The sequence below is a fragment of the Somniosus microcephalus genome, chromosome 15, assembly GCF_052327205.1.
Source record: "Somniosus microcephalus isolate GS21.2 chromosome 15, FLI_Smic_1.0, whole genome shotgun sequence".
Lineage (NCBI taxonomy): Eukaryota > Metazoa > Chordata > Chondrichthyes > Squaliformes > Somniosidae > Somniosus > Somniosus microcephalus.
In genome coordinates, this window is record NC_141001.1 from 3,885,623 (window position 1) to 3,902,438 (window position 16,816).

The 16,816-nt window shown below is 48.2% G+C and overlaps 1 protein-coding gene across 2 annotated transcripts in view; it reads right to left on the reverse strand.

Annotated features, from left to right (window-relative positions):
• Positions 1-16,816, reverse strand: part of acp2 (acid phosphatase 2, lysosomal) — a 191,107-nt gene that overhangs the window by 57,749 nt on the left and 116,542 nt on the right. For both annotated transcript variants that reach the window (XM_086007464.1, XM_086007463.1), the window contains exon 7: positions 16,104-16,236. In XM_086007464.1, the coding sequence (XP_085863590.1) occupies positions 16,104-16,236 (133 nt within the window). The remainder of the gene's footprint in view (positions 1-16,103; positions 16,237-16,816) is intronic.

Sequence of the window (16,816 nt, forward strand, 5' to 3'; positions counted from 1 at the left end):
CAGTTAGTGTGAAACCAGACCCTCCCAGAGACGGGTCAGTGTGAGGACAGTTACTGTGAAACCTGACCCTCCTCCCAGAGGCGGGTCAGTGTGGGGACAGTTACTGTGAAACCAGACCCTCCTCCCAGAGATGGGTCAGTGTGGGGACAGTTACTGTGAAACCAGACCCTCCTCCCAGAGACGGGTCAGTGTGAGGACAGTTACTGAGAAACCTGACCCTCCTCCCAGAGACGGGTCAGTGTGGGGACAGTTACTGTGAAACCAGACCCTCCCAGAGACGGGTCAGTGTGAGGACAGTTACAGTGAAACCAGACCCTCCTCCCAGAGACGGGTCAGTGTGAGGACAGTTACTGTGAAACCAGACTCTCCTCCCAGAGATGGGTCAGTGTGGGGACAGTTACTGTGAAACCAGACCATCCTCCCAGAGACGGGTCAGTGTGAGGACAGTTACTGTGAAACCTGACCCTCCTCCCAGAGGCGGGTCAGTGTGGGGACAGTTACTGTGAAACCAGACCCTCCTCCCAGAGACGGGTCAGTGTGAGGACAGTTACTGTGAAACCAGACCCTCCTCCCAGAGACGGGTCAGTGTGGGGACAGTTACTGTGAAACCAGACCCTCCTCTCAGAGACGGGTCAGTGTGAGGACAGTTACTGTGAAACCAGACCCTCCTCCCAGAGCCGGGTCAGTGTGAGGTCAGTTACTGTGAAACCAGACCCTCCTCCCAGAGACGGGTCAGTGTGAGGACAGTTACTGTGAAACCAGACCCTCCTCCCAGAGACGGGTCAGTGTGGGGACAGTTACTGTGAAACCAGACCCTCCTCCCAGAGACGGGTCAGTGTGTGGACAGCTACTGTGAAGCCAGACCCTCCCAGAGATGGGTCATTGTGAGGACAGTTACTGTGAAACCAGACCCTCCTCCCAGAGACGGGTCAGTGTGGGGACAGTTACTGTGAAACCAGACCCTCCTCCCAGAGACGGGTCAGTGTGGGGACAGTTACTGTGAAACCAGACCCTCCTCCCAGAGACGGGTCAGTGTGAAGACAGTTACTGTGAAACCAGACCCTCCTCCCAGAGAAGGGTCAGTGTGAGGACAGTTACTGTGAAACCAGACCCTCCCAGAGACGGGTCAGTGTGGGGACAGTTACTGTGAAACCAGACCCTCCTCCCAGAGACGGGTCACTGTGGGGACAGTTACTGTGAAACCAGACCCTCCTCCCAGAGACGGGTCAGTGTGGGGACAGTTACTGTGAAACCAGACCCTCCTCCCAGAGACGGGTCAGTGTGGGGACAGTTACTGTGAAACCAGACCCTCCCAGAGAGGGATCAGTGTGAGGACAGTTACTGTGAAACCAGACCCTCCTCCCAGAGACGGGTCAGTGTGGGGACAGTTACTGCAAAACCTGACCCTCCTCCCAGAGACGGGTCAGTGTGGGGACAGTTACTGTGAAACCAGACCCTCCTCCCAGAGACGGGTCAGTGTTGGGACAGTTACTGTGAAACCATACCCTCCTCCCAGAGACGGGTCTGTGTGGACAGTTACTGTGAAACCAGACCCTCCTCCCAGAGACGGGTCAGTGTGGGGACAGTTACTGTGAAACCAGACCTTCCTCCCAGAGACGGGTCAGTGTGGGGACAGTTACTGTGAAACCAGACCCTCCTCCCAGAGACGGGTCAGTGTGGGGACAGTTACTGTGAAACCAGACCCTCCCAGAGACGGGTCAGTGTTGGGACAGTTACCAGCAACCGAGACAAATTGGATTCCTGCCAAACTATAGAACATCCGATCATATCTTCACCCTACAGACCCTAATTGACAAACACGTTCACCATAACAAAAGCAAAATCTACGCATGCTTTGTAGATTTCCAGAAGGCTTTCGACTCCATCTGGCATGACGGTTTATTCCTGAAACTTATCGAAAGCGGGGTAGGAGGGAAAACATATGATGTAATTAAATCAATGTATACAAACAACAAATGTGCAGTTAAAATTGGAGACAAACAAACAAAATACTTCCCACAGGGGCGGGGGGTGACGCAGGGCTCGCCAATCTCACCGACACTCTTTAATATTTACATAAATGGATTGGCAAAACTACTTGAACAATCTACAGCACCCGGCCTCACCCTATATGAATCCAAGGTTAAATTCCTCCTCTATGCAGACGACCTGGTTCTGCTGTCACCAACTAAGGAGGGTCTACAGCAGAACCTGGACCTGCTGGAGTCGTACTGCCAGACTTGGGCCCTGACAATAAATCCCCAAAAAACCAAAGTCCTTGTGTTCCAGCAAAGATCCAAACATCAGGGACCCAAAATAAATTTCACAGTAGGAACAACCAAAATTGAACAAACCACTAACTACACATACTTGGGCTTAAAAATCAGTTCTACGGGAAACTTCAAACTGGCTGTGAATGAACTGAAAGAGAAAGCAAGAAGGGCTTTCTATGCCATCAAAAAATCAATCCAAATAGAAATCCCAATTAGCATTTGGCTCAAAATTTTCAAATCAGTAATTGAACCAATTGCGCTCTATGGCAGTGAGGTATGGGGACCGCTAACACAACAAGAATTTGCAAAATGGGACAAACACCCAATTGAGATCCTACATGCAGAATTCTGTAAAAGTATCCGCCGGACTCAAAGGAAAACAGTAAACAATGCATGCAGGGCGGAACTAGGCCAATATCCATTAATAATCACTATCCAAAAAAGAGCCACCAAATTTTGGAATCACCTACAAATGAGCAACCCCCAATGCTATCACTACGACGCCCTGAAATGCCAAGAGCTGACCATAAAGAAGAATACCCTCAGTCAACTAGTCCTGGGACTCAGTGAAGTAACTACTAACAATACTAACAATAACCAGCCCCAGGACAGTGACAGGGTAACACAAAGAATTCGACCCAACACAATCGTCGCTAAGCAAAAGGAAAAATATCTGACATATTGGGCAGAAACAACAAAAACCCAAAGCAAACTCAATTGCTACTTGGCCCTAAACAGACAATACAACATAGCTGATTACCTGACCATGGTAAAGGATAACAAACTGAGAAGAACCTTGACAAGGTACACACTTAGCGAACATAGCCTAGCGATCGAAAAAGGCAGACACAGGCAGACCAGGCTGCCAAGAGAAGACAGGATATGCTCTCACTGCAGTCAGGGAGTAGTGGAGACAGAGATGCACTTCCTCACAGCCTGTGGAAAATATCAGGGCATCAGGGAGAATTTCTACCAAAAATTCTCACAAATATGCCCTGAATTCAGAAATCTGAATGACAACCAAAAACTCCCATTCCTACTGGGGGAGGAGAGAAGCTGTGTAACACTGGTGGCACACTATGTTACAGCTTACCATGAACAGAGGGACAACCAGTAAACTAAGAAAAGAGTATATATAAACAATGCAAATGTATATTTATACACTCAGGGATATACCTGTTTATACACTGTATGAATAGAACTGCGTTTATGTGTTCAACCATAAATGTATTTTGATGCTTTGGCAACATAAGATGTACCTTATCATGCCAATAAAGTGATTTGAATTTGAATTTGAATTACTGTGAAACCAGACCCTCCTCCCAGAGACGGGTCTGTGTGGGGACAGTTACTGTGAAACCAGACCCTCCTCCCAGAGACGGGTCAGTGTGGGGACAGTTACTGTGAAACCAGACCCTCCTCCCAGAGACGGGTCAGAGTGGGGGCAGTTACTGTGAAACCAGACCCTCCCAGAGACGGGTCAGTGTGGGTCAGTTACTGTGAAACCAGACCCTCCCAGAGACGGGTCCGTATGAGGACAGTTACTGTGAAACCAGACCCTCCTCCCAGAGACGGGTCAGTGTGGGGACAGTTACTGTGAAACCAGACCCTCCTCCCAGAGACGGGTCAGTGTGAGGACAGTTACTGTGAAACCAGACCCTCCTCCCAGAGACGGGTCAGTGTGGGGACAGTTACTGTGAAGCCAGACCCTCCTCCCAGAGAATGGCCAGTGTGGGGGCAGTTACTGTGAAACCAGACCCTCCTCCCAGAGACGGGTCAGTGTGAGGACAGTTACTGTGAAACCAGACCCTCCTCCCAGAGACGGGTCAGTGTGTGGACAGTTACTGCGAAGCCAGACCCTCCCAGAGACGGGTCAGTGTGGGGACAGTTACTGTGAAGCCCGACCCTCCTCCCAGAGACGGGTCAGTGTGGGGACAGTTACTGTGAAACCAGACCCTCCTCCCAGAGACGGGTCAGTGTGGGGATAGTTACTGTGAAACCAGACCCTCCTCCCAGGGACGTGTCAGTGTGGGGACAGTTACTGTGAAACCAGACCCTCCTCCCAGAGACGGGTCAGTGTGGGGACAGTTACTGTGAAACCAGACCCTCCCAGAGACGGGTCAGTGTGGGGACAGTTACTGTGAAACCAGACCCTCCTCCCAGAGACGGGTCAGTGTGAGGACAGTTACTGTGAAACCAGACCCTCCTCCCAGAGACGGGTCAGTGTGGGGACAGTTACTGTGAAACCAGACCCTCCTCGCAGAGACGGGTCAGTGTGTGGACAGTTACTGTGAAACCAGACCTTCCTCCCAGAGACGGGTCAGTGTGAGGACAGTTACTGTGAAACCAGACCCTCCTCCCAGAGACGGGTCAGTGTGTGGACAGTTGCTGCGAAGCCAGACCCTCCCAGAGACGGGTCAGTGTGGGGACAGTTACTGTGAAGCCCGACCCTCCTCCCAGAGACGGGTCAGTGTGGGGACAGTTACTGTGAAACCAGACCCTCCCAGAGACGGGTCAGTGTGGGGATAGTTACTGTGAAACCAGACCCTCCTCCCAGAGACGGGTCAGTGTGGGGACAGTTACTGTGAAACCAGACCCTCCTCCCAGAGACGGGTCAGTGTAGAGACAGTTACTGTGAAACCAGACCCTCCTCCCAGAGACGGGTCAGTGTGGGGACAGTTACTGTGAAACCAGACCCTCCTCCCAGAGACGGGTCAGTGTGGGGACAGTTACTGTGAAACCAGACCCTCCTCCCAGGGACGTGTCAGTGTGGGGACAGTTCCTGTGAAACCAGACCCTCCTCCCAGAGACGGGTCAGTGTGGGGACAGTTACTGTGAAACCAGACCCTCCCAGAGACGGGTCAGTGTGGGGACAGTTCCTGTGAAACCAGACCCTCCTCCCAGAGACGGGTCAGTGTGGGGACAGTTACTGTGAAACCAGACCCTCCCAGAGATGGGTCAGTGTGGGGACAGTTACTGTGAAACCAGACCCTCCTCCCAGAGACGGGTCAGTGTGAGGACAGTTACTGTGAAACCAGACCCTCCTCCCAGAGACGGGTCAGTGTGGGGACAGTTACTGTGAAACCAGACCCTCCTCCCAGAGACGGGTCAGTGTGGGGACAGTTACTGTGAAACCAGACCCTCCTCCCAGAGACGGGTCAGTGTTGGGACAGTTACTGTGAAACCAGACCCTCCTCCCAGAGACGGGTCAGTGTGGGGACAGTTACTGTCAAACCAGACCCTCCCAGAGACGGGTCAGTGTGGGGACAGTTACTGTGAAACCAGACCCTCCTCCCAGAGACGGGTCAGTGTGAGGACAGTTACTTTGATACCAGACCCTCCTCCCAGAGACGGGTCAGTGTGAGGACAGTTACTTTGATACCAGACCCTCCTCCCAGAGACGGGTCTGTGTGGGAACAATAACCTTCTTGACCTGGTTTTTGGGGGTTAATTCTAGTGACGTGGAGGACTTGCCTCCAGTTTTCTCACCTGTTAAAGTTTCACATCTGCCTTAGCTACTCCCTCACATGGGATTGTGCCGGTCACTCTCAGTGGCCTGGACAGCCTATGTGCAGGAGTGTACACGTACTGGCCAATGTTTAATTGTACAATAGCCACTCCCAAGGGTATAACACTAGGGCCCCTTGTGATCTGTATTGGATATCGTGCCTTCCAGACTGAGAAACATATGGCCAAAGGAGGCCAGTTAAGCTGCTGTATTTCACATAGTAACAGTCAAAGCAAATTGCACGTACTTACTGCAATCTCCCAACTCTCCTCACAGACACTGGTGACAAAATATAATCACCCCCATGCCCTGTCCCTTCCGTGGGCTGATTTGCAGTTGTCAGCATTACCGGTCTTTCAACCAACTTCTAACTGCAGCAATTTACCTTCCAGCTCCAGGCCTCAATCCTACAGCTCAGAGTCTCTTGTTTAAAACCTGTTGGTCTGTGAGTTACTTTTGTGGGCTGAGGTGGGCACAACCATGATGTCTCAAACAACTGGAATTTAAATAGCGCCTTTAACATTGAAAAATGTCCCAAGGTGCTTCACAGGAAGGTAATCAGACAAAAGAAACCGAGGAAAGAAGCATTAGGAGCGGTCATCAAAAACTTGATCGAAGACCTGGGTTTTAAGGAGGGTTTTACAGGAGAAGAGAGATGTGGAGGTGTCTCGGGAGGGAATTCCAGAGCTAGTGCCTCAGCAGCTGAAGGCACAGCCGACAATAGTGGAGCAATTAAAATTGGGGGTGCGCAAGATGTTGTGTTCGTGTGTTAATAGAGACACTGAAGACAGGAGTTGGTTTCACAGGTGTTTACTGAACAAAGTCTGGAGGGGAACTAACTAATACAACACAATATACAGGCTTATATAGCCCGAGTGACCATTACCGGCATTACAGTACACAGGGGGGCTCTTAAAGGCACATACACTACAATTCCTCCCCTTTTAGCCAACCAGTACATAATATTTGAAGTAATCATTAATTACATGTTACAAGAAAAATAATCTACACATTGCTGCAGTTAATCAATTATAAGTCAGTCTCTCTGGAGGCTTCCTGACTCGGTCCGGATAACGCCTCGGTGGTGTAGTAGTTTCTGGTGGTGTAGTAGGTTCTTTTGGCAAGGCTGATTCGGCTTGAATGCCAGTGTCGGGTTCATCGGGTTCCAGTATCACCAGATCGGAGGTAGATATGGGTATCTCTACTTCATCATTAGGCGTATAGAGTTGTGGTGTAGGTTGTCCCTTTTCGGATGACTCTATGATTTGGTCAGCATGGCGCCTTATTATGCTTTCTCCAATGTCCACGGTATACATCAGCGGTCCTAGTCGTGTGCAGATAGTTCCAGGCTGCCATTTCTCGGTACGGTAGTCCCGGGCCAAAACTTGTTGACCTATCTGGAAGGTTCTAGTTGGCCTTTCATTCATGCCTTGAAATTGCCGGTTCTCCACGTCCCTTCTGATGTTGGGCTTGATCAAATCCAGCCGGCATCTTAGGCTTCTATTGAAGAACATCATGGCGGGAGTTTGGTTAGTAACCATATGTGTTGCATTCCTGTATGCAAACAAGAAGTTATCCACCTTATGCTGAAGTTTTATGTCTTCATTACCCATGGCCTTTATGGCCTTCTTGAAGGTCTGGACAAACCTTTCAGCCAATCCATTGGTGGCGGGATGGTATGGGGCGGACGTGTAGTGCTTAACCCCATTGTTTTTTTAAGAACTTCCTGAATTCTTCGGACACAAATTACGGTCCATTATCAGAACAGATCTGTTCAGGCAGCCCATTCCTGGCAAATATGGTCGTTAATACTGTGATGGTTTTTTCTGTGGTGGAGGAGGACATCTTTATTACCTCCGGCCACTTGGAGTGTGCATCAACCGCGATTAAGAACATTGAGTCCATAAATGGACCAGCAAAGTCGATGTGTACCCTTTGCCATGGAGATGAGGGCCACTCCCATGGATGTAGAGGGGCTTGTGGTGGAGCGTTTTGGACCTTCTGGCATCCTAGGCAGCTCTTGGTCATTTCTTCGATGTCTCCATCGATACCTGGCCACCATACAAACGCCCTGGCTAGGTTCTTCATTTTCACTCCACCCAGATGCCCCTCGTGAAGCTCCTTTAGAACTTTATCCTGGAGTTTGGGTGGAATCACCACTCTGGATCCACACATCAAGGTTCCTCGGCACACTGACAGCTGTTCTCTTCTTTGCGAGAATGCTGGCAACAGTGGTTTGCCATGTGCTGGCCATCCCTTCACTGTTAAATCGTAGACTCGTGAGAGAGTCGGGTCATTTCTAGTTTCCCTTTCAATGGCAGAATTTGTTACTGGTAGACATTCGACTATGGTAGAGTGGAAAATCTCCACTGGGTCTACGGTAGGTGCCTCTTCTACCATTGGCAACGGTAGGCGCGATAAACCGTCAGCATTCCCATGCTGTTTTGATCCTTTGTATTCTATGTTATATTGGTGCGCCCCTAGAAAAAGGGACCACCTCTGTAGCCTTTGCGCTGTCATAATGGGAACACCCTTTTTAGGGTTGAATATGGAGATGAGGGGTTGATGGTCAGTCAACAAGGTAAATTTTTGTCCGTGTAGGTAATGGTTGAATTTCTTCACTCCCCATACCAGGCTGAGTGCTTCCCTGTCGATTTGGGCATAGTTACGCTCAGCTGAGTTCAATGAGCGTGACGCAAAAGCTATCGGCCGTTCTGAGCCATCAGGGAATTTATGCGATAATACCGCTCCTACGCCGTAAGGGGATGCATCGCATGCCAGTCTGATTGGCAGTGATGGGTTGTAATGAGCCAAAACTTCTTTGGACGTGATTAAGTCTTTGCATTTATGGAAGGCATGTTTACAGTCTTCGCTCCATTTCCAAATTACTCCTGTTTGTAGCAACTCATTAAGAGGGTGCAGAAGAGTTGATAAATTACTATCATAAATTTTTACTGAACTTATTAATCCCAGGAACGACCTTAATTGTGAAACATTTTCAGGTGCTGGGGCTTTTATGGCCGCTTCAATTTTTTCAGGTGACTTATGCAACCCTTCCTTATTAATTATGTGGCCACAATATGATATTTGATTCTGGAAAAATTCGCACTTGGGGCGATTTGCTCGTAGGCCCCGTTCTCTTAGCCTAGTGAGCACCTGCTCCAAATTGGCAAGGTGCTCGTTGTCGTTTTCTCCTGTTACAAGGATGTCGTCTAGGTAGCATTGAGTCCCCGGAATCCCTTGGAGGACTTGCTCCATAGCTCTTTGCCAGATGGCTGGAGCGGATGCTACTCCGAAAACCAGTCGATTGTACTGGTACAGACCTTTGTGTGTATTTATCGTGAGATACTTTTTAGAACCTCCATCTGTAGATATGCCTGTGCCAAGTCAATTTTGGTGAAACGTTTCCCTCCGGATAGTGAGGTGAAAATATCTTCTATCCTCGGAAGAGGATACTGTACCGTGTGAAGGACCGGGTTTACAGTCACCTTGAAGTCTCCACAGATGCGAATTTTTCTCTGTTCTTCAGATTTATCATTATTCAACGTTTTCTTCATGACTGGGATGATGGGTGTTGCCCACTCGCTCCAATCTATTTTGGATAATACGCCTGCCTTTTCCAAATTCTCCAGCTCTGCCTCGACTGCTGGATGAATTGCGTATGGCACCGGTCTTGCCTTAAAAAACTTGGGAATTGCCGCATCTTCCACTTTTATTGAGGCGGTGATGGCTTTCAAGGTTCCTAGTTTTTCTTGAAACACTTCTTTGGCGTTGGCCAAGATGTCTTTTAATCGTTCAGGTATGACGTCATCATCATTTTTTTCCTTACTGGTCACCGTCAGTGCCTGAATGGAGTGCCAGTCTAAACGTATTTTTCTGATCCATTCACGTCCCAACAGCAGTGGACCACCATCTTGTAGAATGTATAAATACAACTTTTGTATTTCCTTGCCGTTGTATACAACAGGCACCCTTATTTTTCCTTTGGGGTATACTTTCTGCCCCGTATATGTTTTCAAGATAATGGATGTGTCTTTTAAAGGTATATGCGTGTGGTAAACCACTGCTAACTCTGTACATGTCTGTGTGGTAAACCACTGTTAACTCTGTACAGGTCCGGGCATGTCTCCGCCCCTGGCTCCACCCCTAAGCCCGGGTATAAAGGTGACTCACCACCCTTCCCCCGGGAGCTCTTAGGATGGATCCACTAGCAGAGGCATGCTCCAGTTCTTAGTCAATAAAAGCCTACTTCGTATAAGTTCAACTCGTAGTCTTTGGTGTTGTTGATAGTGCATCAATGCGGAAATAACCGCTCGTAATCCCGTCGATTTATGACGGTCAGAGCTGATCCTGTATCTAGCTCCATTTTAACTGGGGACCCTGCTATCGTGAGGGTAACCCAAATGGTCTGGTAATCTTCTTTGGCAATTACATTATGTAATTTGAGACAGCTTAGTCTCTTGTTTTCGGAGTCGCTATCGCTCTTCTGGTCTTCGGAGCTACTGTCCGTCATCATTTGTACCTTTCTGTACTTTTCTTTATTGATTTTTTTTTTCCTGTCCGTGGATTTTTTTTGTCCATTTACAGGTGGAGACTCGTTCCCTCTCTCTGCTAAGTCTGAATGCCGACCTGCTTGCAGCGCCAGCCGTCTCCAGAGTGCTCCCTCCCCGTCTGTTACTGCTTGCCTCCGCCTTCGCTGCTGAGCCAGCCGCTGGAGCCCCAGCCCGACGCCCAGGAAGGATTATTGCAGTACCTGCCACCAGCTCGGCTAGCTGGTGAAACCACAGCTTTTTCTTTTTCTTGCTTTTCTTCGACTTTGGACGTCAGAGGAATCGATGTCCTTGAGGTGCTGCCGAATTGCAGGTAAGTCCGTTTCCAATTCGTCGCCACTGTTGTGTCCGTGTGTTAATAGAGACACTGAAGACAGGAGTTGGTTTCACAGGTGTTTACTGAACGAAGTCTGGAGGTGAACTAACTGATACAACACAATATACAGGCTTATATAGCCCGAGTGGCCATTACCGGCATTACAGTACACAGGGGGCTCTTAAAGGCACATACACTACAATTGATGCCAGGATTGGAGGAGCGCAGAGATCTTGGAGGGTTGTAGGGCTGGAAGAGAACTATTGTTGGATATGTTCTGGCTACGATCAGATAGGTAAAAGTGGAACCAGGTGAGGGCAGTCCCACCCAGCTGAACGACGGTGGAGAGGAATTGGAGGAGGATGGAGTGGTCAACTGTGTCAAAGGCTGCAGACAAGTTGAGAAGGATGAGGAGGGATAGTGTACCACGGTCACTGTCACATATGATGTCATTTGTGATTTTGATGAGAGCCATTTCAGTGCTGTGGCAGAGACAGAAACCTGACTGGAGCAATTCAAACATGGAGTTGCGGCAAAAATGGGCACGGATTTGGGAGGTGTCATGTTCAAACACTTTGGAGAGGAAAGGGAGGTTGGAGATAGGACGGTATTCTGCAAGTGCAGAGGGGTCAAGGGTTGTTTTTTTTGAGGAGGGAGGGGATGACTCTGATTTTGAAAGGGAAGGGGACACTACCTGACATTTACAATATCAGCTAACATGGGGGCCAGGAAGGGAAGTTGGGCGGTCAGTAGTTTAGTGGGAATAGCGTCGAGAGAGCAGAAGGTGGGTCTCCTGGACAAGATGAGCTCGGAGAGGGCATGAGGGGACTAGAGAGAGACAGGTATTCAGGGCTCGGGCAGAGTTTGACTTGGTGGGCTAAGGGGAGGGAAGCAGCAGAACGGATGATCTCAACCTTAGTGACAAAGAAGTCCATGGTCTCATCACACTGGTTGTTGGAGGTCAGGGTGGAGGGGGCAGGGGAGAGGGGTTTAAGGGGATGGTTGGTAGTGGATAGAAGAAGCCGGGGGTTACCTTTTCATTCCAGGATAATCTTGGAGTAGCGAGTAGTTTTGATAGATGAGAGCAGGACCTGATTGAGCTTTTGTGCTCCAGCCAGATCTGGCGATGAATGGCTAAACCGTTTATATGGCAGATATACTCAACTCTGCACCCCTTGGACTTGAGGGTGAATAACCAGGGGAGGGGGGGGGGGGGGGGAGTAAGGGTTTTGCTGGAGACGGGATCAAAGGGGGAAGAGAGTGAGTGGTTGAGCAAAGTGGCAACTGCAGAAATTTCATAGTGAACGGAAACAGTGGGGTGTTTGAAAGTGCGGTTTTAAATGACTTGGGTAAGAGGTAAGGTTGGAAAGGGGGGGTCAGGGGACATGAGTGGTGAGGGAATCTGTGATGTCAGTGATCAAGATCATGGGAGCTGAGAGGCAGCACGAGGTGGCAAGGTCAAGGCAGTGGCCATAAATAGGGATCAGAGACTTTATATAGAGGGAGAAGTTTTGGGAGTGGAGATGGAAATTGAAATCACCGAGGATGAGAAGTCATTCAGTGCAGAGGCTGAGGGAAGGAAGGAGGCAGGATATCTCTGGGGGAAAACTCAGGGTGGCGATTAGCGGGGAGGGGGCATAGACAATGAGTATATGTAGGAGAGGCGAGAGGGGTCGAACAAGATGAGGAGAAGGTGCCTGGCTAATGGGCCTGGAATGAGACAACTAACTCTCACTGCTTTAATTGAAAATTCCACAATTTTCAATCCCGTCTGGCTTCAATATACATAAAATTACACAGAATTTACAGCCATTCGGCCCAACTGGTTAGTAGCGGTGTGTTTATGCTCCACACGAGCCTTCTCCCACCCTAGCACTGTTCGGGGGGGTTTAAACTAAAATGGCAGGGGGTTGGGAACCTGAGCAGGGAGACAGAGGAAAGGAAAACAGAGATAAAAGCAAAAGATAGGAAGGAGAAAAACAAAAGTGGCAGTCAGAGAAATCAACGGTTTAAATCAAACATGGCCACAATAAATAATAATTCTAATAGGTCTAAGAGTGTTAAAAAAACAAGCCTGAAGGCTTTGTGTCTTAATGCGAGGAGCATTTGTAATAAGGTGGATGAATTGGCTGCATAAATAGAGGTAAACGAATATGATTTGGTTGGGATTACGGAAACGTGGCTCAAGGATGGCCAAGACTGGGAACTCAACATCCAGGGGTATTCGATATTCAGGAAAGACAGGCAAAAAGGAAAGGGAGGTGAGGTAGCATTACTGGTTAAAGAGGGGGTTAACACAATTGTAATGAAGGATATTAGCTCTGATGATGTGGAATCTGTATGGGTAGAATTGAGAAATACTAAGGGGAAAAAAACATTAGTGGGAGTGGTATATAGACCTCCAAACAGTAAGGCGGAGGTTGGGGATGGCATTAAAAGGGAAATTAAAGAAGCGTGCAATAAGGGCACAGCAGTCATCATGGGTGACTTTAATCTACATATAGATTGGGCCAACCAAATTAGTAACAATACTGTGGAGGAGGAATTCCTGGAGTGTTTACGGGATGGCTTCCTGGACCAATATGTCGAGGAACCAACCAGAGATCAGGCCATCTTAGACTGGGTATTATGTAACGAGAAAGGATTAATTAGCAATCTTGTTGTATGAGGCCCCTTGGGTCGGAGCGATCATAATATGATAGAATTCTTCATTAAGATGGAGAATGAAGTAGTTGACTCAGAGACTAGGGTCCTGAATTTAAATAAAGGAAACTACGATGGTCTGAGGAGCGAGTTGGGTAGGATTGATTGGGGAATGGCACTCAAAGGGTTGACGGTGGATAGGCAATGGCAAACATTCAAAGACCGAATGGATGAGCTACAGAATTTGTTCATCCCAGTTTGGCATAAAAATAAAACAAAAAAGGTGACTCAACCGTGGCTAACAAGGGAAATTAGGCATAGCATAAGATCCAAGGAGAGGACATATAAATTGGCTAGAAAAAGCAATAATCCTGAGGATTGGGAGCAGTTTAGGAGTCAACAAAGGAGGACAAAGGGATTAATTAAGAAAGGGAAAATAGAATATGAGAGTAAGCTTGCAGGGAACATAAAAACTGACTGTAAAAGCTTTTATAGATATGTGAAGAGAAAAAGATTGGTGAAGTCAAGCGTAGGTCCCTTACAGTCAGAATCAGGGGAATTTATAATGGGAAACAAGGAAATGGCTGACCAACTAAATACATACTTTGGTTCTGTCTTCACAAAGGAGGACACAAAAAACCTCCCAGAGATGCCGGGGAACATAGGGTCTAATGAGAGGGAGGAACTGAAAGAAATCAGTATCTGTAGGGAAATGGTGTTCGGAAAATTGATGGGACTGAAGGCCGATAAATCCCCAGGGCCTGATGGTCTACATCCCAGGGTACTTAAGGAAGTGGCCCTAGAGATAGTAGATGCATTGCTGGTCATCTTCCAGAACTCGATAGACTCTGGAACAGTACCCATGGATTGGAGGGTAGCTAATGTTACCTTACTATTCAAAAAAGGTGGTCGAGAAAAAGCGGGGAATTATAGCCGGTAAGCCTGACATCGGTAGTGGGGAAAATGAGAGAGTCTATTGTAAAAGATGTAATAGCAGAGCACTTGGAAAGCAGTGACAGGATCGGACAAAGTCAACATGGATTTACAAAAGGTAAATCATGCTTGACTAATCTACTGGAATTTTTTGAGGATGTAACTGGTAAAATGGATAAGGGAGAACCAGTGGATGTGGTGTATTTGGACTTTCAGAAGGCTTTCGATAAGGTCCCACATACGAGATTAGCGTGCAAAATTAAGGCACAAGGGATTGGGGGCAAGGTATTGACTTGGATAGAGAACTGGTTGGCGGACAGAAAGCAAAGAGTTGGAATAAACGGGTCGTTTTCCGAGTGGCAGGCAGTGACTAGTGGGGTACCGCAAGGATCGGTCCTAGGACCCCAGCTGTTCACAATATATATTAATGATCTGGACGAGGGAATTGGATGTAATATCTCCAAATTTGCAGACGACACAAAGCTGGGTGGGAGGGTAAGCTGTGAGGAGGATGTCGTGAAACTCCAGTACGATTTGGACAGGTTGGGTGATTGGGCAGGAACATGGCAAATGCACTATAATGTGGATAAATGTGAGGTTATCCACTTTGGTGGCAAAAACAGGAAGGCAGATTATTATTTGAATGGCAATAGATTGGGAGAAGGGGAAGTGCAAAGAGACCTAGGTGTTATTGTGCACCAGTCGCTGAAGGTAAGCATGCAGGTGCAGCAGGCGGTTAAGAAGGCAAATGGTATGTTGGCCTTCGTAGCAAGAGGGTTCGAGTACAAGAACAAGGATGTCTTGCTGCAGTTGTACAGGGCCTTGGTGAGACCACACCTTGGTTTTGTGTGCAGTTTTGGTCACCTTACCTGAGGAAGGACGTTCTTGCCATTGGAGGGAGTGCAGCGAAGATTCACCAGGCTGATACCTGGGATGGCAGGAATGACGTACGAGGAGAGATTGTGTCGATTGGGCTTATACTCACTGGAGTTTAGAAGATTGAGAGGGGATCTCATTGAAACCTATAAAATTCTGTCAGGTCTGGACAGACTAGATGCAGAAAGGATGTTTCTGATGGCCGGGGAGTCCAGAACCAGGGGTCATAGTCAAAGGATAAGGGGTAAGCCATTTAGGACAGAAATGAGGAGGAATTTCTTCACCCAGAGAGTGGTGAACCTGTGGAATTCTCTGCCACAGAGGGCGGTGGAGGCCAGTTCATTGAATATATTCAAGAAAGAGTTGGATATATTTCTTGAGGCTAAGGGGATCAAGGGATATGGGGAGAAGGCAGGGACAGGGTACTGAATTTGGATGATCAGCCATGATCTCATTGAATGGCGGAGCAGGCTCGAAGGGCCGAATGGCCTACTTCTGCTCCTATCTTCTATGTTTCTATGTCATCTCCCTATCAGCATACTCAATGCCTGCAACCTGTGGCCTTTCTTGTTAAAACCTATGTAAATACATTTTGTTTTTAAAAAACACTGAATCATAACTCAATCCCACAGTCCTCTCTATGAAGATTCCAAAACCCAAAATATGGCATCTTCTCTTTATGGTGGGGTTAGACAGGTGCAAAGGTCAGTAGGAAAGGAGGTCAGAGGTGGAGTCCCTTGCCAACACTTCTATGCCCCTCCTCACCGCTGATCTCAGAGGGGCGTTGACGCAAGTGTGGAAGCGGGTGCCTGGCTGCCATCTTGGCTGGGATGACAGGTGGGAGAGGAAGAGGAAGATGCCAGCCACATTGCTGCAGCAGGACAGTACCCAGCATACACCTGCGGGGTAACTGCAGCTTTGTTACTGCGTCAACTCACTGCGCCCGTCTCGCCCTTTCTCTTTTCCTCTGCACGCCCCACCCCAAACACCCGGACCTCACTCACCCCCTTGGAGCCGCGATTTCTCATGCGCTTCATGAAGTCCGAAGAGGATTTCCATGCCAAAGTCGTTCAGTTCTCCCAGATGAGCGATCACTTCTGGTGTCACCCAGGAAGGCAGAGAGAAATTGTGAGTTTTCTGCCAAGGCAAGATCAAAATACAAGTTAACGTGCAGAAGAGCAGAGTTCCAGATGTTCCAGGGAACAGCCGTGTTGAAACCCATCCTGCCAATCAGGGACTAGACCAGAAGTTTCAGTGATGGATGATGGGTAATAGCACCTCCCATTACTTCAGAACATACCAAAAGAAGGGAAATAGACAATGTTAGATCCGTGATTCTGAGAGTATGATGTTTTTCAATAACCACACGGATGCTGTAACTTAACAATCAACAGGTGTTTACTGGAGTAGGGTAGTCTCAAGACTGGGGGTACAGAGGCATGCTCAAGGCTTATATACAGGTGTGGTCACTGCCGGTACTACAGTATACAGGAGCTGTAAAAGCAGTTCTGTCTTAAAGGCACATACACTACAATTCCTCCCCTTTTAGATTAGCAGTACACATAATATTCAAATAACAATTAACACTTTAACATGTACATTAAACAACAATAGTCCATTTATAGATTCAGTCTTTGGGGCGGCTTCCTGATCCTTTCGGGATAGTGCCTTTCCTGAGGTTCTTGTTCTTGGTGCGGAGGCGATTCTGGCCCCTTTT